Source organism: Belonocnema kinseyi, chromosome 7, assembly GCF_010883055.1.
Source record: "Belonocnema kinseyi isolate 2016_QV_RU_SX_M_011 chromosome 7, B_treatae_v1, whole genome shotgun sequence".
NCBI classification, from domain to species: Eukaryota; Metazoa; Arthropoda; class Insecta; order Hymenoptera; family Cynipidae; genus Belonocnema; species Belonocnema kinseyi.
In genome coordinates, this window is record NC_046663.1 from 97,988,479 (window position 1) to 98,011,765 (window position 23,287).

Sequence of the window (23,287 nt, forward strand, 5' to 3'; positions counted from 1 at the left end):
TCCGTTTAGCGTGCAATCGACTCGGGATACTTATAAGATACTACCATAATTTTTTCAGATTTTTTGGTCCAAAAATAAATTAGGCCAAAAACCGGCCTTATCGACCCTCCCCCTTTGAAAGAAAATTCCATTTACGTCGTGAAAGATCCTTTTGCCATAATATTAAATTTCTCTGAGTGATTTGTAGATCTTTTTTTTGGTGCTGTATTTTCACTTTTTAAGTACGACGAATAACCGTACAGAGAATTTTTGAATCTGGAAAAAATTGGTCTCAAAAATATTCAAAATACGGTCATTTTGTGAATTTTTATCTAAAATGGCCAATCGAATCTGTCAATTCTTTCGATAGTATCGTGCTAACAAACTAAGAATCTACAGGTACACACAACCATCCACGAACGAATATATAGACCAACAGGCAGGCAAATTCGTAAAAACCTATTTTTCGGATTCACGGGGTCTCAAAACGTGGAAATTTGATCAAAACTAGGGGGGGGGGGGGTTGTACACAAATCTAATACCTTCTCTAATGAGAATGTAAGAAGGAATAAACATTCGAAAATGATTCCTAATAATGACATTTTTGACCGTTTGAAGATAATATACCACGCTGGTCAATTTCATTTTTTTCCCTCAAGTTTCTTAAATTAGAGCGCGAGTTGAAGTTAAGGTTAAGGTATACAAAATCTGAAAAATTCCCGACGGCCACCGCTTTTACAGACGACCACTTTCCTAGCTCATGCCATGAGTTGAAGTCGAGGTACAAAATTCGAGAAATTCTTCCTTTAAAAAAAAAAACTTCACGTGACATATTCTCTTCAAAAGGTCAAAAATATCGGTATTAGGGACTATTTTCCGCGTCACGTCATCAAATTCGTAAACGATTTTGAAAAAAAATTTCTCGCCCCTCTTATAAACGATTAATGATATTACCTTTTTTCATCGAAATGGATTCAAATTCGTGGCTTTAGAAAACTCCTTTGTTTGTTTCTCTTGATTTCTCATAGAATTCTATACCATTTTGGTGAAGGGCGTTTGTATTCTCGTCCAGCAGTTTATACTCACATGAGGGATGGACAGAAACCGTAATTTCAGGAGCTGTGTATGCGTCATTACGAAGGAACAACGCTAACGCTAACAGCGTTAACTCACATGGCAGTTCGTCCATTGGTGACATTATTCACGAATCGCCAATCCACCTGAGGACCGAGGCGAGGGAACAGATTCATGGAGAACAGTCCTGCGTGACAAGCTTCGATCGACATGGAAAGTTAATGACCATTTCGTCTCCGAAAACTAATATATCTCACGTTAGGCTAATTTTTAATGATAAATTTATCAAAATTTTAGGCCAATTTCTTGCTTCAGTTTGTGAATCGGAAAATAATAACATAAAATATCGAAATTATATTAGGTCTACAAGTTAATTAATTCGTCGCCTTTACTTTAATTTCTTGTAACTCTTCGTTATACTTGAATTTTTCTCCCTTCCTAAGATATTTTTAAAAAGTGGAACCTAAATTTCAAAACACAATCTAACAAGTGGCGGCCCTGCGGTCTTAACCTCAAAAATCATTAGTTAATTCAATCTGGTCCAAAAAATTTTTAACTGTTGAATATTTTCAAATTACATTTCCAAAAATTTTTCGAAATAATGGCTTGAAAAATTGTAATTCTGCAAAAAAAAATTTTTAATGAAACGTTCTTAAATTGTCATTTCTAATTTCCCGACATTAAATCTGTAAATATTGTACAATTGTGAATACTTTTAATTTTATTTTATAAAGTTTAAATAATTGTCATGACAAGAAATATAAATCTGAAGTCTTCGAGAAGTCTACTTTCAATTTAAAGCGCATAAAAATGAGGATTATTAATTTTTAAATGTTGAGGTGTTTAAAATTAGTTGGCAAGTTTCTAAATATTGTCTGTTTGAAATAGTTTAATTTTTTATTTTTCAATCTAAATACTGTTTAAGTTCGAACAATTTTATTACTAAGTTTTAAAAATGTTCAAATTCTGCAATATTTTGAATTCTGATCGGTTTAAGTAAATAAGTCAGAGAATATAATATAAACTCAGAAAAATAGTGTGCCTGGATCATTAGTAAAAGTAAAAATGAAATGATAGAATATGTTTCTACAAAAGAGAGTTGAATTATTCAAAGAGGAAAAGACAGAACTAGATAAAACGGGAATAAAGAAAAAAAACTGAGCAGAAATCCTGTTACTGAGAGGGGGCATAGTCTAATTAAAGGAAAGATAAAAATGAAGAAATGCTCAAAGGAAAAGAGGATAGAGTTACAAGAACAGGTGGTGCAAAGAAGACATACAATTCTTTTTCTTCGAAATATCGCATTAAATATAGATTCAAAAGAATTATAAGTTGATAAAGTAAAGTGAATCTTCTTATTTTTTAATCAAATCTATTTTTAAATTACCTTTACTTATATTGAAACCTTATTTATAGATTAAATTTATTCAAGATAAAAATAATTTTGATTAAAAATAATCTCGAGAAATACTCACTATACTTTTGGTCTTTCGAACCGAATCGAGGGGATCAAAGTCTAAGTATAATTGCATGAAGTCTATAGCTAAAAACCAGATGGATAAGCTTTTTCTAATAAATGCATAAAAAAGATTGCATTCATAAATACGTCGATATCCGATATAGTTTGAATGGACAACTATTTGTCAACATCGAGTTCTCTTTTGTATCATCCTCCATCTGGTAATAAACGACTAAGCTTTATACAACTTTAGATAGACCCCACAAGCATCTGCGTAGTTCATTCCTATTGAGTCGCCCGTTACTTTTCTTATTTCCCTGGATTTGTTTTTAGTTTTTGGTTTATTTTTCTCCCCCTTATCTGTGGCTTCCAGTCTGCAACAGAAATCCAATCAAGGAAATAGACCTACCCGATTTAAGTAATATTGATTTGAGCAAAAAATCGCACAATGCAAATTTAGTATTTTCTCCTGGCATAAGGAGCCACCAATTGAAATTAATCGCTGTTCTCGGCGGGAAATGACGCAACGATTCCCCACTGTTTTTGGAGCTTTTACACTTCTTCTTTTGTATAACTGTTCAGATATTTCTAAGTTTCTCTTATTTTACGAATTCTTATTTCAGGCAATGAAATTTAATTAACAAGATAATATTTCATAAATTATCTCCTATTATTGATATATGCTTCAATTTAATGTACCATAAAATATAATTAATTATCATAAATTCGGCTCTCAGTAAACTGTAACTTAAATTTAATATTAGGTTCGACCCCCGCAGGAATTAGAACCAAAGAACAAAATTAATAAGTTTATGTAAGTTTCTCTTCAGGTTTTTTCTATTAATTCAACCTTGAAGAACTGTAAATAAAACTTTTTAAATACGTTCGTTTTGAAGATCAAAAATCAACCTTTCAATTATAAATCTGGCGAATTATAGAAATTTCGAATTAAAGCCATACAAATTAATGGATTTTTAAATTAAAAAATTAAAATTGCATAATTTTTTTAAATTAAAATCTCTCAAATTTTCAAGGTGTACAAATAAATATTCATGAGAACATTTAAATTGAAGAAATTTTGAAAATAAATCATCAAAATTACAGAATTTTTCATTGCAAATTACAAAAATTAGCAACTGCGATTTTTAAAGATTTACAATAGGTTTGAAATAGAAATATCGAATCATAAATTTCTCAATTTTCAATACACATATTTCAAAGGTGTGTAATTTGGAACATTTTTTAATGGCTGTGTCTAGTCATCTCCAAAAATTGGGGAGTTGGAAACAGAGATACACTAGTCACCCCAAAAGATGTAAAACGTAAAACTTTTAAAATCGTTAAATGTAAATTTTCAACGTTAAAATTCTTGATTAATGATCTGATATTTAAATTTCTTTAATTTTGAAGATTTACAATTAAAAACTCTTTTAAATTTTAGAGATTTATAAATAATTATTCTTTTACTTTTATTATTTTGAAGATCAAAAGTCATGTTTTCTAAATTAATAAATTTCGCCTAAAATTTAAATTGTCGAAATGAAAAACTGAATTTTAAGGATGTACAATTTAAAATTCTAAAATTTTAAACATTTACAGCTGAAAATTCTTCCAGTTTAAATTTCTTCAATTTTAGAGATGAATAAATAAAAAATTTTTATTTTGATGTTGACGATTTTTAAGACCAAAAGTCAAGAATTTTCAATTCTAAATTTCCCAGATATTTAAACCTTGCATAATTTTTTATTTTCAAGTTTAAAAATTGCAAACTCTTCAATTCTGAAGATATACAATTCAAAGTTTTCCAATTTGGAAAATATAGTATATGTAGTTTTGAATGATTTTTTGGAATACTTCCAGTTTGAAGATTTAAAATTGAAATTGATTGAATTTGATAGATTTGCAATCTCAAATTCCTCAATTTTGAACAGTAAAGATGACATCACTAATTTCTGTTTGGAAGATTCTTATGCTTTTTTTTTACATATGTTACATATTGTTCCGTAGCAAGTTACTGCATATTACATTCTATTACATTATATTATGATACAGAATCCTGCTTCAAAAATTTACCGACATCGGAAGCCTTTGAGAGTTTGTGCTTACGCTAAGTTTTAAAAATTCCAGAATTTAATCAAGAATATAAAAAAGCAATCTTCAATCGCAATTAAATTCAATTAGTTATGGAATTGCATTTTCATATTTAATATTATTTTGAGAAAAGCGAGCGACTTTTTTTATAACACATATTTTGAGTAATGAATCGCGCTTGGGTTTGAAGCTTCTTCCTTGACTGCATCAACTTGATATAATTAAAATGAAATTCTGGAGCATATAAGTTTGCTCGAGTCATCTCTCTCGCTCACTCACTTCAGTCTTTTTCTCTCTTGTTCACTCACGCTCATGCCAGTCCTTTGCTCGTCTACTTGAGCTTGTGTTTACTCGACGCAACTTTCAGATATTCCATTACGACTCGCCCGGAGCTCCAGGGAATGTAAAAATTCCATCTTTTTCTTGGTCCCGCTTCTCTTGTCGTCATTACTTCACTCTCTAATGTCACTGGTTACAAATTGACTACCGACTGTCAGCAATCACAATTTTCGAGCAGGAAATTTGGAGAATATTTAAATTCTTGTATACCAGCATTATTATAAAAATATAAAACAAGATTGCTACATTTTTATGTTTATATTTTTGATTTATTATTTACAAAAGACTTGTTTGAGAGATTTTCAAGGTAGAGTTGAACCAGGAGGCACTTCAATTCTGATTGGTGCCACTGTACCGGAACCACTTGATTTTATGTTGATTTTTATTGGCGAGTTTGCGTGATTTTCAAATCACGCTCATCACACAAAAATTCTGAATTATTTGGAAACACTAATACTCTAAAATTTTCATGAAAAAGGTAATTTTTGACGAATAACACATTTAAAACTTATTGTTCCTTATGAAATAACCAAGGTTCAGGTACAGCGACCACCATTGGAGGAGAAACGTGTCCCCACTCTCCCTATAAAGGATAAATGATCTCTAAGTCGATTGAGCCCAACAATCGGCTCAATTCTGAACATTCTCAAATTAAAATTCCGTAATCTAAAAAATTAATAATTGAGTCTTCATTTTTTATGGTTTCAAACACACTGTTGTACCAAAGTGAATACAGACAATAAGCTAAACTAGTAAACACTAAATTGTTTAGTTTTAAGGGCTTGCATATTAATTTTGGTGAAAACAAAATTTCTGACAAATTGCATACTTCACACTCTTTCTTCTGTTCCCCTTTCTCTCCCTCTTTTCATAGGAATTTCTCTTTCCCTCCTTGCTTCAAGGAACTTCCCCTTGTCCTCGATTTTCTTCGCTAAAATGCTAACTGAATTATTAGAAGCCATTAAGTAAACCCAATTATTTTTGAATACAAGATCATTCTTTTTGGTTGAAAAGTTTACTATTATGTTTTTATTCCAGAATTTATCTCTATTGGTTAAATATTCAACTATTTTCTTAAAATTTCAACTATTTTGTTAAAATTTCAATTATTTTGTCGAAAATTCAACTTTTTTGTTGAACTTTTCTTTTTTTTGGATAAAGCTTAACATTTTTTGAAGAATTCACCGAGAACAAAACTTTAAAAACCATAATCAAAGTTGGTGGCCTGGCTTAATTTTCTCTGTTTAGTAAATTGAAAAAAAAATTTTAAACATCTACTGAAAAAAGTCAACTTTTGTAACAGAATTGCACAATTAGTCTTCTTTTGGTTGAAAATTCTAATATTTGGTTAGAAATTTAATTATGTTAATCAAAAATTCATATTTCTTGATAAAAAGGCATTTTTATTGATTGAAAATTCATATCTCTTATTTATGAACTTTTTTTTTAATTTGTTGTTTTTTATAGAAAATTTATCTCTGAATTAAAATTTAATTTTTTTTTTAAATTACTTTTTTTTATTTTTAAAATTCATCCCTTGTGGTGGAGATTTCATATTTTCTCCTTAAAATTCAACTATTTGGTTAAAAATAAACATTTTTTGTTGAAAAATCATATTTTCGGGTTACAAAATGAAACTGTTGATCTTTTCGACTTGGAATTTCAATAGTTTGGTACAAAATTAAACCATTTCTTGCAAATGAAATATATTTCAACTGGAAATTTTATAGGAATATAAAACTTTTCATATCTGAAAAATCACCCTATTTCCCCTATTTTGAAATCATTCCGGACTGATAACTCTAAAATTTGTACAAAGAAGCTTTGTTCATAAGTGAAGTTGTACAATTTTTAGCCCTTCGAAATTTTCAAGATTTTTCTATTTTCAGATTGTTCAATTTATAAGTTAAGTAAGAGGCTGGACGAAATTTTTGGAAATTGTATACACATGTAAATGATGAATTTGCTTAGAATTATGCGTGGTAACGTATGTAAAGTATTATGTAAATGTAATACACCCACTGGGGGTGAATCTTCAACATAAATATAAAACTGGCAGAGCATGTTAGCGTTTATTACTCTTGAAAAAACTGATGTGCAAAGAAAGACACTCGTATAATCGTACGTATCTGTGGTAAATGAGCTTTAAGTGGGACGACGATGATAAACCCCAGGAAATGTCCACTGACTATTCGCTTCCAGCCCCTGTCTAATTTCATGTTGCCAGCAGTGGTGCAACCAACGCAACGCAACGTTAGTGAACAACTTCCGTTGAAAACACATATGTTTCACAAATGCCAGTACAAACGTCCTCGTTTGTATCCTTGTCAACACGCGACATGCTTCGAATCCCTCGACTCCTCCTCGGTCACGTGCTGAAATGCATTTAGAAATAGTTTTATGGTTAAATACAAGGTCGTTGTCTTGTAATTCCGCCATTCAGAAATCGATTTAATTTCTATTGACGATGGAAATGAACGAGAGATTACTTTTAAATTAATTATAACTTGTAAGCATTTGACTGAAAATTTTTCTAAATCAATTACTAAGAGCTGAACGGAATGTTGGCCTATATACTTGAATTAGTATAGGGGACTCTCACGAATTGCCTTTTCTTACCAGGTCCTTCTCCCTTTCAATAACTTTTAATTCGGTAAGCACGTTCATCGTCGCATTAGATGCGCGTACGCGAGACGATATTCAAATAATCCCGCCCAGCCTCAGGGGTGTGGCTTAACTACGCGAGCACTTAGTAAGGACATGCGTCCCTAGGAGCGGGCGAGTGAATCAGCAACTTTTCTTTAAATTATTTTAACGAACGACCAGAAATTTATAATAAATAAAAGGATCTTTTTAAATTAAATATCAGGGGACAAATAAGTGAACCATTTATATTTAAAAGCATACACAAAGAATAATTAGCATTGTTAAAATCGCTTTTCTAGATTCTGTCGCAGAATTCATTAAGCTGTCCAGCGGTTTTTTATAAATATTTTTATCTATATTCAGGAAGGCGCTGCCGTCGGTATCCTAAGTATCAAAACAATTTTAAAACCCATCTCCGCTAAGTAAATGATGTATAATTTAAAAAATAATAATACGAAACCTATACTGAGTTTTATTAATCATATTTAATGAATTAATAAAAATGCCTGATTTTATCATGCATTTCACCTGAAAGAAAGTTTGTACTGCCAAATTCAAATACGGATTTTTCCGTAAAACTAACCAGTCAAGTATGAAGCGGTAGAGATAGTGTTCCCGAATATTTCATAACGTTAGCCCTGAATGAACAAGAAAAGGGTCTTACGAAAAGTTTCATAAAAGAGTCAATTTGCTTTGAATAGAAAATGTCTATACCTAACGAAATTTGTTCAATGTTCAGGCATTTACAGATAAAAGATAGTTAAATAAAATTGAATGCGAGGAAAAAAAATTATTACGTGAATTAATTACGGGTGGTCTTTATTGTGGAAATCCGATGACATAAAGGATATCAATTTTTCATTCACGTATTAAATGGAATGTAATTTAGAGCCTGGATAGATTTTTTCTATCAATTTCATCCTTGCAACTTTTATTCTTGCTCGTCGGAATTAGGATAGATGGAATTAATTAATTGCTAGAACACATTTCGTGGCTCAGCTGGGAATCATACTCGAATTTCCTACCTCTATCGGGAAACCAGTTTCACTATAAATGAAATAAAAACCAGCTTTTTCATTGTTGTCAATTAATAAAATTGATTTGGCCTGATCTATGTTATTGAAAATTTAATTGTTTTGTAAAAAATTTAACTGTAAAATGTCCATTACGATATTTTTAATTGCCAAATGGCAATTTTTAATCATCTAACAATTGCAAATATGAATTTTACATTTAGAATAAATTAATGTTGAATGTGCAATTAAAAATTCTTTTACTTGCTACATTTTGAGACATTTTAGAAAGTTTTAGGAAGTTCCTATATTTGATTTTGCTGAAATTAAAAGCGTTCAAACTCAGAGGTTCATTTTGTTCCATTGGAAAGTTATGAAGGTAGTGAGTGTGTCCCGTTATTTCAAAAATTTGCCCAGTCCGTCAAGGTAGACTTCATCTGGTTGATGTAACCGTTGGGAAACTGAGAGCAAACTCGAGCGGTGGGAAAGTAGGAAATTATGCAGATTAATTAAGGGATGGCGTGAGGGGTGAACGAGTGTTCGAGTCTAGGGATGGCTTAATGAAGACAGAAATAGTCTGACTAGGAAAGATAGAAAGTCTTAGGGATCCACTACCCAGGATGTAAATACGTGTAAACACTGCGGGAAATTGCAAGATTAAGCTTCCATCGTTTCCCTTATCCGCTTCCTCTTCAGTGTACTTTGCAAAAACTGATTGCCTTTACAGATTAAAGATCAAATCAGGTTTTAACAAGATGCTTTAAAATTTAAATCTGCTTCTAAAAAAAAAGTTTAATATTTGAGTGTGCCACTTGTCTTGTCCTTATTTACTAATAGGCTTATTTATAATTATTATAGACTTTACACTGGTTCTCTAATTCTAATCTTTTCGTTCATGAAATATCACAAAATATTTCCTCTTTTCTGAGATAATTCTGTGCTATGATGTATGATATGAATTAGATCTTTTTACGAAATAGTACAGAATTTACGTATGAATCTAGAATAGATTACAGTTATTCTGTGTTTGATCGCGATAATTACCTGTATAATGATCATGTTCCCGATGTTTGATATAATAGTTTTTTAACCATTTTTTTTTTAGAATTTACGATTAACTATGGGGCACAAATTTTTAAACAGTATTACTTAATGAATAATTTCTTTTGCAGGCTTTCTTGGAAATGGCAGACGAAAGCGCCGCGATTACAATGGTGTCATTCTATGGATCCAGTGTTGCTCAGTTGAGAGGCAGAGCTGTGTATGTTCAATTCAGCAATCATCGTGAGCTCAAGACCGATCAAACCCACAACAACGCGGTCAGTAGTCCCACAAACATCATCGCCAACTCTCTAAACGTCAGTATCATTTTTTCTTTCGCGATACAAATTGCACTTGATCATTTTGATCAGTTTTATTTCAATTAATTAATCCATGGGTTAACCACCATTGAATTGAGGTCTATAGGGGAGACAACCCTACAGTAGGTAATGATCCTACGGTAGATAACCATTAAGTTTAACTACAAATAAAAGCAAAATAATAAATTCTAATGTTAATATATAAACACGTATTGTGTCTAAACTATCAATTATATTTAATTAATTATTTCACATACATAGATTTTTTAATTAATGACTCTCTACTGTAGGGTGGTCTGGATGGTCTCCCCTATCTCCCCTATTTTTTAATACTTTATGGAATTTTGAAGAGCTTTAAAATGTTTTAAGAGCCATGCCAATTTTTTAAGGATTTAAAATATTATAGGGTACTTTTAAAGAGACCAAGGAGTTTTTAATAGATTTGAATCATTTGAATGTTTGAAAAGATTTTAAATTATAAAAAATATTCTGATGTATTCATAAAGATTTCAAGGCATATTCAAGAAATTAAACAATTTTCAAGGATTTTCCAAGGATTTCAAGGGATTAAAACAATTGCATGGGGCTCATAGAGTTTCCTAGAGTTTCGAAAAATATGGAACGATATTGTATGACCTATCAGGTTTTCTGTTGTTTTATACGAATCCACGGGATATTAATAGCTTTCAAGGCAGTTTAATAAAATTTTCAGGATTTCAGGAAGTATCATCAGATTTTATATAATTTCACGTGATTTCATGATATTTTAATGGACATTATTTTAGGGTATATCAAAGGATTAGAAGAAGTGGTTTCAATTTATTTCGATAATAATTTGAAGGCACGAGAAACATTTTTTAAATTGATTTCAGTATTTTAGTCGAATTACGAACGATTTAAAATATTTTAAGGAATTTTAAAAGATTCTAGTAAATTTTTAATTTATAAGATTTCAGTGAATTTCAATTATTTAAAAATATTTTAAAATATCTCAAGGTATTTTAATGTATTTTCCGGGATTTCAGGAAATATCATTACATTTCGAAGAATTTCACAGGATTTTATACTATTTTAATGGATTCCAAACAATTTATTTACTTGCAGTAAGGGAGTTCATAGGGTTTGAGAGATTTGAAGAGATTTTTAAATACTTTTTAAAATTCATTTAGATTGATTTAGAATTCACCCTGTATTCTGATTAATTTGTCCTGAATTCTTCTAACTTCACACATTAGACTGCGTTTTTAAAATATTAATTGTCAGTGAAAATGAAAAATTAGTCAGGCCGGAAATTTGGAAAGTAAAGTTTTGTGACGACCCTGTTAATCATGTCCATGCTGTTAAACGCCCCATGAACTTGGATCGAAAAAAGTGGTTTGAATAATATTTCAAAGTCGCACCTGTTTGTTTCTGCGACTCTATAAATGTGTTTTGTCGGTTTCTCAGAGAAAAATTAATTCTTAAATCAAACAGGAAAATTACTTGGCTCCGTACAGGCATACAACCATGAAAGTTAGTTAATTAATGGTGTATCTCTCCCTTTCCTCTTCAATTCCCACAATCTGTTCTCTTTTCCCCTCAAACCCCATTATTCCCGCATTTCGACATACCTCTGGCGGACGCGTCAAGTCAATCTAAACACCCTTCGCCATAAACTTAATTATAATTAACGCTGCTGTAATTTATGAACGAATCCCTGTAGCGAGTATCTATCTCCAAGTTTCGTCATTGTTGCTGAGGTCTATCATGCTTCGGAACTTTGCAACATGCTCTTAGAGCTATTTTGTAGGGTGGATCGAAAACAAAATCTGGAATTCGAAGTAGCTGGAATGCGAAAAAGTAGAGTATTGCGATCCTAAAAAAGTATAATTAATTTGAAATCGATATATTATGCAGCTTGGTTATCTGTGCTCGTAAAGAATGTTTGCAAATTTTTTGCTTGCAGTTTTTAAATTTTTTTTACATTTATGAAGTTCAGAAAAATCTGTCGAATTTGTTGCAGATTTTAAGCAACCATTTCCTAAGAGATAATTCCAAATTGATAATTAATAATTTTATTTCAAATGTACTTATTTCACTGTTTGATCGATTTTTTTTACAATCATTCCAAAATTACATGAGGATTCTCAAAAATTAACATTAATTTCTTTCAGGTTGCAGTATTTTCCAAACGGTCGTAGATTTTTGGGATTTTATTTTATTGGAGGCGGGAATTCTTGCTCTTTTAAATGATTCCAAAACAAAATTGGAAAATCACAAAATGGGGTATGTTTTCTGAAAATTCTTGAAAGTGGATTTTCTCCGAAAAAAACCCTCTTTTTACATTTCTATTAGAAATATATGGTAATATGTGCCTCAAAAAAGTGGAAAGACTTATCTGATCTGCAGGATTGTAAAAAAAATCGAGATTTTTAAAATATTTTTTTCAAGCACGGGCAATCAAACTGTAATCATATATGTCGATTCCAAATTGATTATACTTTTTTAGGATCCCAATACGCTACATTTTCGCATTCCGGAGATTTCGAATTTCTGTTTTTTTTATATTCAAACCATTCTTGTATTTAGTATTAAGCTTCCCAGAAATTGAATTAAAAAAGAGGATATTTTTTAAAAAGGATAAAAATAAAACATGATATTTATAAAATGTTAGTTATTTTAAGCCAAGCTCGAAAGCAAGCGCGTCATCTATCTTTATAACCTAGACCAATATTTACAAGTCGGTTGAGCCTCTCTCGGGAAACATTATTATAAGTGACAAAAACTTTCGTTTAAACTTCCGGGCGAGCAAAATTTTCTAGAAGACTTTTCCACCTTTGTCAAACAACTGACAAAGTGAAAATAAAGTGTAGACATTCTTGAAAACTTTCAAAAAGACTATCCAAAAAAGTATTAGCATTACTTATCGAAAGTGATGACATTGAAAGAGAATTTATTTATACTTCTAAGAGTGTGTAGAATACAAAATAAAATGATATATCTCATCTTATATTTCATGAAATGAAATCCACCCTCAATTCCTGAGAATGTAGAGCCTAAATTCGCTGAAATCTTGCGTCTCCTGTGGCATTATTAGGAAAGTGTTCAATCTCAGAGTAACTTGTTCGGGAATTAAACACCTGTGGTGGTAAATGGGTTTAGGAGAAGGGGTTTTTCGCGGTTAGTGTAGCGCCTTGAGGTAAACTGGTAACTCGAAAATGAACAATGGATGATCTCGTTACATTTTCAACTCTTCGGAGGGTTCGACTTACGCCCATGTGCTGAACTCCGCCCTCGGTTTATGTTTCCGAAACTTTTTCGGTGTAATTTTGTCAGAAATTATAACAATTATCATTTCAATAAAGCTAAAACCAGTTAATTAAATTAAAGGAACATTGTTAAGAGTGGATTCGACTGAAGTGGTGTTCTAAAATTTTAGATGGGAAGAATTTTATGGTTAGCAGGGGACGGACACAATCAATATTATCATATTCATAGTGAAACTGTATATTAAATTTTGTTTTCGAATTATAAAATATAAAGTTTATTGAATTTTGTAGTTGATGCAAGTGTTTGAATTTAATTTTCACCTGAAACTGTTTTTCGATGTGTTTTAGTCTTTTGGGTTTTAAATGATCATGTGATAAAGACAAAAGTAAAATTCCGAATTTTAAGGAATTTCGTATTTCAACTTCAAGTCTTAACAGGAGCTAGGAAACTAAATCTATTAATTTGATATTTTAGAGAAATGATCTTTAGAATGTATCTAATAGGTCACCCGGTTTGTGGTCCAACAATATCCGTCGTTAATGTAACTAAATTCAAAAAAAATTTATTTGAATTCCAATGAATTGAACTAGTTTTCAAGTGAAAACAACCAAATAAATTCATAACAAATTTAATTAAATTTAGCCTGACTTTAACTAAATTAAAATTAATTTAAGTGATATTTAAGTGAACTAAAGTTAATTCTACTGAACTTTTAAATAATGATATGAAACAGCAGTGATTTCCAAAAAGTTTACCACTTTAATTTCTAGTCATTTTCTTTCTTTCTTTTGAATAATCAATTTGAGCTAAAAAATATCTCAGTAGAGTAATTATATCAAAGCACAAATAAGTAAATTTTCTAAATTTTAGACGAGTTATTTTAAAAATTGTAAATAAAAAAGTACGCAACATTTCTTGTCACGCACCTGCCTTAAACTGTAAATGTAAAATGATAAATTGCTAAATAATATTAGCGCCATTTCGTCACATCTTATTGAGTGAAGAAAACAAGTAAAGCGTACATTTAAATATTTCAGATTTAAGGGTTTTAAAAATCACTTCAAACTCTGTCCCACAAGTTTTTGTTTGGTCACGCTGGATTGCTATTTTAGTATTAAACTTGAAAAAAAATTATTCAAATTATTCATAATGCAGGCTGTTAATTTTGATGTGAACAAATTTTAAGAACTGCGACAAATTTAACTAGATAGTATATTTCGATGGTCTGAATATTGCATAAAATATAGTATAAAAATTTTATTCGCTAAGTGATGGAGCACATGGTATGTACATATTATACGAATATAGTACAATCCTCGAATATGAAAAATTCACTTTAATCTAAAAAGCTTTATCAAAATGTAATGCATCAATCATAGAGAATCCAAATATAAGACTAGTAATTGCAGTTTCCTTATGAATAAACAATTCAGATCCCTACATTTTTCCAGCAGTATGGGAAATTCTCACTTTTGACTAATTTGAAATTTGGAACATGTTGAAAAACCATGTCCTATTTTGATTCAAATAGTTTGTAGTAGATAATTTTTTAAAATTATCAATATATTCAATTTTAAGTAGGTATTTATTCTTATTTTTCGGTATGGGGGGTGGTCGCAGTTCAAAGCACATCTAGAAATCAGGGAACTTAGTTATTCAGGAAAAGTCGTGGATTGAGCAAAATAAAATGGTAAAAGTCAGGGATTTCCTTTAAAAGGAACATTTAATAAATTTCAAGGATAATAAATTTGAAATTGTTCAATTTAAACTTAAAATTGCTGTATTCCATTTATAAAAGGTTCTATTAAAATATTGCAAGATTAAGATTTCTTGAGGTTTGAATATTAATAGTCAAGAAAAATGAAAAATTTGTCATGGAAAAATTAGCGAATTTTGAAAATAAAGTTGCTGGCTATCCTAATATAGTATTCTTGTAAGTAATTTATTTGCCTTGTATTTCTATTTCATTTTTTGTTCGAAGTTTCTTTCCTCTGGCGACTATATTTTTTGTTAAAAATGTTATTTTTTAGTGTAAAACTTAACTATTTCTTGTTTAATTGATCGTTTTGTTTCAAAAATTCATCTCTTTCAGTAGAAATTTAATCTTTTTTTTTATAAAAAGTTTTGATTGAATTTAGTTGTATTTAGTTAAGAATTTAATTATTTTGTGGAAATTTCGTGTTTTTTTGTGTCTAATTTAACTGTCATTGATTAAAAATGAAAATCTTTTTTGATTGAAATATTTTCTATTACGTTTTTTGATGAAAACTCATATCGTGGTCTGGAAAATTGACTGCTTGATTGAAGGTTGATCTATGTTTTTACATTTTTTTTATTATTAAATGTTTATCATTTTATTTGATGTATCCTCTCTTGGGCTAACTTTTTTTTAAAATAATTTTTTAATAATAATAATAATAATTATTATTATAATTATTAATAATAATTTTTAAAAAAATTTTTAATAATTAATTTTTTAATCTTGTTGTTTGCAAATTCGTCTTTTTGATGTTAAAGTTCATCTCTTTTGAATGTAATTTCACGTTTTTTTTCTCAAAACAACTATTACATCTTTATTAGAATATAATCTTTGTTGGTGGAAAATTCAAAAATTTGGTTATTATTTTGTTAAAAATTTAACTCTTTGGTGTTTTGTTGAAAATTGTATTATTACGTTAAATTAATCCTCGTTGATCAAAAATATAACGGTTTGGTTTTTATTTGTTTGAAATAAATAAATTAAACATTTTCGTCTGAAATTGTTCTATTCCGTTTATAAAATATTATGTTAAAAGTCTCACAATATTAAAGTGCTGGTCTCTGAATATTAATGGCCAGGTAAAATGAAAAATTGGTCAATGAAAATTGAGGGAATTTTGAAACAAAAGTTTTTCGACCACACTGCGCCTAGCCCACTTTAATCATAGCCTTTCAAAATTGTCAAGTACCGATCATAACCAGATCCAGCAGCTCGTGTAGATATCTGACGTACCACAAGTTGTATTACCAAGGCGCAAGTAATATACTCGTATTAAGTACCTACCAAATAGAAATTTGCCTTTTTGTTGGCGTACGTAGAAGACAGCTAAGTTGCTGGCATAGAGTACTTCAAACCCTCACCAAGGCCTGCACACACAATCCAAAGTTTTCGTACTTTAAAGACTATATATATACCCCCCCCCCCCTACACATGCAAATCTACACAAACATACTTCTTCGTTCAATCTTCTGGAAAAGCACGAACTTTCTCGCTACACTTTGTGAAAAATAAGGGAAACTGAAACGTCGCGAAGACGCCGACTATTTACTTGCTTATTTATTTTCATTTTATCTTTTTGTTTCTTACCTCAAAGTTTCTACTGTGGAAAGCCCGCAATGGGAATTGGTGCCCATTTCAAATGTTCAAAACCAGACTAAACGGGAAGTAGGATACGCACGTGCGATGAAAAAGGACGTGTAGGTAAAGCTAAACTGGCTTCTGCCTGACCCGCCTTTTAACTTCTTAAAGCGAATACTTTTTAAGGAAGTCGCTTCTAATTTCTGCTTTTACTGAGCAAGTTTTTTCCTAGTTTAGAATTACTTCATCTAAAGTGTGTGGTTTATAAAGTTCTAAAATCTAAGAGATATTTCTTGCATTTTTTTTAAATGAATTTGTAATTTTTTATTTAGAAGATGTTTTAGTTCGTAACTGTTGCCTTTAAATTCTTCAATTTAGAATTACTGGATTTACAAAAGATCAAATTAAAAATTTGGAAAATGAAAAGTGTCGCGGCAAATGCATGTAAGTCCATCGGGACAACATTTTTCAGGAGAGAGAAAAAACTTTCTCAAAAATTTAATTCTCAATAAAAGAACAGAGAGTACGATAGAGATTTTATGGATCTCTAGAGGTATCAATAAAAAAAATTTTGAAAAAGTTAATATTTTTCGAGATACAGGTCGTCCAAAATCGATTGCTGCCATAACCTTTTAAGTCCATGGATTAAAAAAATGTAGATCAAAATTAACATAAAACATTCGCGTGAAAAATTGTAAACGCATTACGAGAAAAATAAATTTTTGTACAGAAATTCATTTTCGTATAATTGATACTATTTACTGAGATAAAAACCCACTTCCGATTCGAATTTTTATATATCGCTTCACCACCACTTTCCGGTAGAATCTTAGAGAATTTTTAAGCCAATTAAACGTGTTTAAAAAAAATGGCGCTTATGTAGTTATGCCGTGACACCCTTCATTGCAGAACTGCCAGATCGAGCCTGAAATTTACCCCCACCATCACCTACCGTTTGGGAGTCGAAAAACAGAAGGTGCATGATTACCACCATCGAAAACAGATATAAGGAGACCATCTGTAATGCATGGACTTCACCAAAAACGGTCACTTTTCTGTTGCCAAAAGTACGCACACCCACATGTGTAAAATCACACTTACGTATAGTTCAGAGATTTCCGAGCGTAGCATGCCAACCGCACTTAAAAAAAATATGACCGCCTCCATTGTTTTGTTTTGACAGGTCCATGGAGAATAGACATAAGGAGACCAAACTAGTGGAACTGAAAGTGAACACTTTTCTGTTGTTAGAAGTACTCACACACATGTGCAAATCACACTTACGTATAGTTCAAAACTTCCCGAGCATGGCGTGCCAACCGCACTTTAAAAAAACATGGCCGCCAATGTGAACGCGAGTCAAATGTAAATAAATAATTATTGAACAATTAATAGTTTGTGAATAAAGGCAAGGATGTTACAATTAAAAATCAATGTATAAAAGCGAAAGTTTCCAATAAGTGTGGTTTCAAGTGTATAGTGTACAAGACTTTCAGAGTGTTGAAAAGTTGTATGTTTATTATTTTTGTTACAAATGCGTCGAATACCTGTCGCACGCATAGTGTTGGTAAAAGTAATTTGATACTTTCATAACTACCTACCTCTTCCATGGCGAATAATTTTTTATTCCACAAACATTTTACAAAACCTTGTCTGATTATTAATTCTTTAGTTGTTCGAGCGACCTGTCAAAACAATACAATGGAGGCGGCCATATTTTTTTTAAGTGCAGTTGGCACGCCACGCTCGGAAAGTTCTGAACTAGACGTAAGTATGATTCTACACATGCGGGTGTTCGTACTTCTGGCAACAGAAAAGTGACCGTTTTTGGTGAAGTCCATGCATTACAGATTGGTCTCCTTCTATCTATCTATTCTCCATGGAAAGGTCGCTCGAACAAATAAAGAATTAATAATCAGTCAAGGTTTTGTAAAATGTTCGTGGAATAAAAAATTATTCGCCATGGAAGAGGTAGGTAGTATGTTTATGAAAATGTCAAATTACTTTTACCAACACTATGCGTGCGACAGGTATTCGACGCGTTTGTAATAAAAACAATAAACATACAACTTTTCAACACTCTGAAAGTCTTGTACACTATACACTTCAAACTTTCGCTTTTATACAGTGATTTTTAATTGTAACATCCTTGCCTTTATTCACAAACTATTAATTGTTCAATCATTATTTATTTACATTTGACTCGCGTTCACATCGACGGCCATATTTTTTTTAAAGTGCGGTTGGCACGCCACGCTCGGGAAGTTTTGAACTATACGTAAGTGTGATTTGCACATGTGTGTGAGTACTTCTAACAACAGAAAAGTGTTCATTTTCAGTTCCACTAGTTTTGTCTCCTTATGTCTATTCTCCATGATTACCACTGTGAGTTCGTGTGTAAGCCGAAAATGCACGATTCGACTTCGGTTTTCTGCTGTACGATGATTGCCGATCTGAAAGCTTCGGAAGACTTCAGTGGTCTTCTATTTATATCTCGATCCCCATGTGAAAGAAATGGAGGAAATTGGCGAATTTAATGTTTCGCGTGATTCTTCATTTCATGCATAAATCAATTTTGAGGTTATGTTTTCCAGGTGTATATTAAGTATGAATATTATTACTATTATATAAAAAATTAATGATAATATCATAATCATAAAATATTATATTAATTTTGATTAATAGTTGACTGACTTGTAACAGAAATAGTTAAACTTTCAACTAAAACAATTATTTTTGTCTTTGAATTTTTGACATTAATTGAAACTTTCTTGGAATGTTTTAAAATATTCTAAAAAAAGTTGAAATCCTTTAAAATTTGTTGAAATTTTTCAAATCTCTTGAAATTTTTAAAGGTCTTGAAAATATCTTGAAGTTAAAAAAAAAACATGCAATATTTCAAATCCTTTAAAAGTTTATACTAAATTATTAAAATCATTTTAAAATTCCTTGAAATCTATTACAATATCATAAAATATATCAAATCCTTTAAAATCGCATATTAAATTACTGTAATCAATTGAAAATTCCTTGGCGTCTTTTAAAACTTCCTAAAATGTTTAAAATCCTTTAAAATATAATACTAAATTATTAAAATCATTTAAAAATTACTTAAAATCTATTAAAATATCCTAAAATATATCAAATCCTTTAAGATCTCATATTAAATAACTGTAATCAATTGAAAATCCCTTGACATCTTTTAAAACTTCCTCAAATATTTAAAATCTTTACAAATCTTTTGAAATCTCTTGAAATTTTTTAAAACTTCAGAGTGAAATTTATAAAACTTCATGCTTTAGAAACTTTGGGCTTTACAAAATTATGATTATAAAATGTCAGAAATTTAAAATTTCTGTGGTCAGGAATTTAGAATTTCTGTGGTGGTGTGGAAAAGAGGAAAATATAAAAATACATTATTGTAAATAATTATAAATTTATATATTTTTTTAAACATACTTTTAAATTTCGAACGCTTTCAATTTATTTATGATTTCTAATTTTTTACAAATAAATTTCCAATTGTAAAATTCCAAATTTGAAGACTTGCATCCCATCGAATTTAAAATTATTCTGATTTAATAGTTGAACTTTTTTAAACATTCAATTTTAAATGCTTTAATCAGCTTTGCATTTTATTGATCCCATTTTCATAACTCTAATCTACAAAAATTTCAATATTTAACGTTTTAAAGTTTTTCTGTTTTCTAAATTTCAATCTCAATGTTTAAGAAATTGAAAGAGATTTCAAAAGATTTTCAATATTTGAGGTTATTTCAAAAGATATCAAGGAAGTTGAAACTTATTTTTATGATTTTAAGGAATTTCAAAGAATTAAACAATTTTTAGAAGGGTTATTTAAAACAATCCAAAGTACTTTAGAAATCTTAAAAAAAAGTTCTAGGTGTTTCAAAATATTTTGCAGGATTTGAAAAATTTGAGAGTATTTTAAAATGTTCCAAGGAATTTTAAATTGATTACGGTGATTTAACATGAGATTTTGAAAGATTTAATATATTTTTTATTAGTTTATTATTTTTAAATAGTTAAGTTTTTAAACAAAAAGTTAAATGTTCATCCAAAAAGCTGAATTGTATACTAAAAAAGGCATTTTTAATAAAATACATGAACTTTTCACAAAAGAAAGAACCCCGCATTAAATGTGTGGGAAAATGGCTTTCGGTGGATTTAGCTGAAACTTTGTAAATTTTAAGTTTATAAGTGCCAGATGAAATGTCCGTAAAAAAATCCAAAAAAATGGACAGTTTTAGCGCTATGCGGTGCTAAGCGCTCAAGATCAGGGAATAAAACGAATTACAACAGATTTTGTTACAAAAGCGATGTCAACATAGAAATCATGGTTCAGATCGTTGTCTGTCATAATTTCGCCTACACCGTTGACTCATTTACCGCGCTTCTGAAAACGATCAAACGCTAAGCGCCCAAGATTTTAACTTGACTAATTCATCACTTTTTTAAAGGAAGAAATTTTACCCAAAGTAACATTAGTAACTAGAGCGTACATTCCGATATTTACATTGTACTGTTCTCAAGAGTGCCGAACGCTAAGCACCCATGATCAGCGAATAGAACCAATCACAGTAGTTTTTGCGAAATATTAAAATATTTCTGGCTCTTGATTCGGGTTCGCTTGTTCACCTCTATTAGAAGCGTCTAGAATCCTTTGGAGCAAGGAAGTTTGAGGATACTTTACGTATTGCTGGTGACGTGCATAACCCAGGAACCATAAAACGCTTGCAATATGTGCGCAGGTGCCAAGAGTTCTGGCCCCTGACATACATTTGCAGTAATAACCGAGAAGCGTTTCGTTATTGTCTGGTCCTATGTCATCGATCTCATTGAACGCTATCCACAGCTGGTACCTTGTCGCATTTCGGAAACGAGAAAATACTCGTATTCTGATCAAACCAGGTTCATTAAGACGCGTATCTAGTTGAAACTCCTTATCTTCTTCTGGTTGCAGCTTGTCTTGAACGTAAGATGGGGCAAGTTCTACTTGATACACGCCAATTGTTACGTCGCGTATTTCTTCCAATGTAAGGCGAGGAAATTGTGGTCCTTGAAGTTCATGCAGGCGATTTGCAAGCTCTGCTGTAGCGTAGCGCCTTGCATCTCGATAACAGGATGGTATCGATTAATTATGGCACCAGAAATACGAAAGAAGTCTCTTAGATTGTGTACATGAGCCATCGGAATGGTTTTCTCTAAGAACTTTAAAATGGACTTTATGTGGCCATTTCTGGATTCCACTATCCATCTAGATTTCGTTATTAGCCGAGCTTCGTTTGCTTCTTCCTTCACCAATTGACTCTGTCCTTGTTGGAGAAATGGTGGTATCTTGGACTCAATTCCTAAGCGTTCTAAAAGTGGTTGGGAATCTCTATATCCACGGTCCTCTATAAAAATATCACCAATATCGAATAATTCTCTCATACCTTCCACATCTCTTTCAAATTTGTCAATGAGCATTTGTGCGTCATTGTTTCGCGAGTCAGAAAAATATGGTCCTTGTATTTCAAAGATGTATCCGTCTGGAGCAACAATGAGAGCAGGTTTTACCAAGTGACGTCCTTTATGTTTGCAGAATGACTGTCGAAGCACGCGAAACTTACTGTTCTTCTGTATGTAAGCATAAGTTTCATCGATGATAGCAATAGCTCTGGCAATTTCTGGTTGTGGATTATAAAGTTCATTGGCGAATGATGTCACGTGTCTTTCAATGAATTCCTCTCTGCTTATCGCATTAAATCCAATGTTACCAGTCACCAATTGCTGCATTAAAGACTCTCTTACAGTAAAAATGGTCATGCTTGTAGCTTGTCGACTCGAATAATGAAAAATCACTTTCAGAAATTCATCAGAAAGACCTTGACGCATTTTGCAAAGGAAAGTCAGCAGATCTTTTTTCCTCGCATATCTGGCACCATGTCCATCTAACTGCGGAATAGGATCACAAAATGCATACAATTCTCTAAATTGTTCCTTTGTTACAGGAGCAATAGCTTCAAACTCTTCATCAGTGAAACTATCCTCATTATTAAACGCCGCGGCCACATGAACATATGCTTCGTTACTAAGTTGCTGCAAAAACAGAAGTAACTGCTGTCCCGGAAGCCTATACGGTCTATTAATCGCTTGTAGTCCAGGAAGCAAGGGGCCTAAGATGAAACCATGTTCATCCAAATGATTTAAGCATATTCTTGTTTCTTCTGGAATGAAAATGTCCATGACAATAAAAGTGTTAACTCTGCATTCAATTGAAAGTCTTGGAGTATTAACATCAGCATTACATAACATGCACGTTTGCCTGCCTGTTTGTGTAAGAACATTCAGTCTTAAACAGCCTGAGTCACGTTGGAGCTCCTCTATCTCATTGCGAATAGATTGATTGCAATTGAGATACAACCTACTCTCATCGGCGACTTCAAGTGGTGGTCTTCGAAGTTGAAGGCGTCCAAAAATTGCAATATTTTGCCTATCAGGATTATTATTTCCATCAATTTGAGCCATTTGTCCTGGTTGATAGACTCTATTGCAGACATAGCAATTAACTCGTACTCTGAATGCCATTTTTTAAACCATAAGAGAAACAAGCTCTTATGGTCTTGAAAGGCATAGGAATGTATTAATAAAACGAAAGAAAAATTCAGAAACAACAAAATAAAACAAATAAACACAAGAAACTAAACACAAAAATGGAATAAGAAATACAACACAA

General features: G+C 31.2%; 1 protein-coding gene across 5 annotated transcripts in view; it reads left to right on the forward strand.

Annotated features, from left to right (window-relative positions):
* LOC117177570 (polypyrimidine tract-binding protein 1) overlaps positions 1 to 23,287 on the forward strand; it is a 636,848-nt gene that overhangs the window by 514,159 nt on the left and 99,402 nt on the right. For 4 of the 5 annotated variants that reach the window (XM_033368386.1, XM_033368387.1, XM_033368388.1 and 1 more), the window contains exon 5: positions 9,774 to 9,959. In XM_033368386.1, coding sequence (XP_033224277.1) covers positions 9,774 to 9,959 — 186 coding nt within the window. The remainder of the gene's footprint in view (positions 1 to 9,773; positions 9,960 to 23,287) is intronic. The other variant, XM_033368391.1, reaches the window with a different exon arrangement.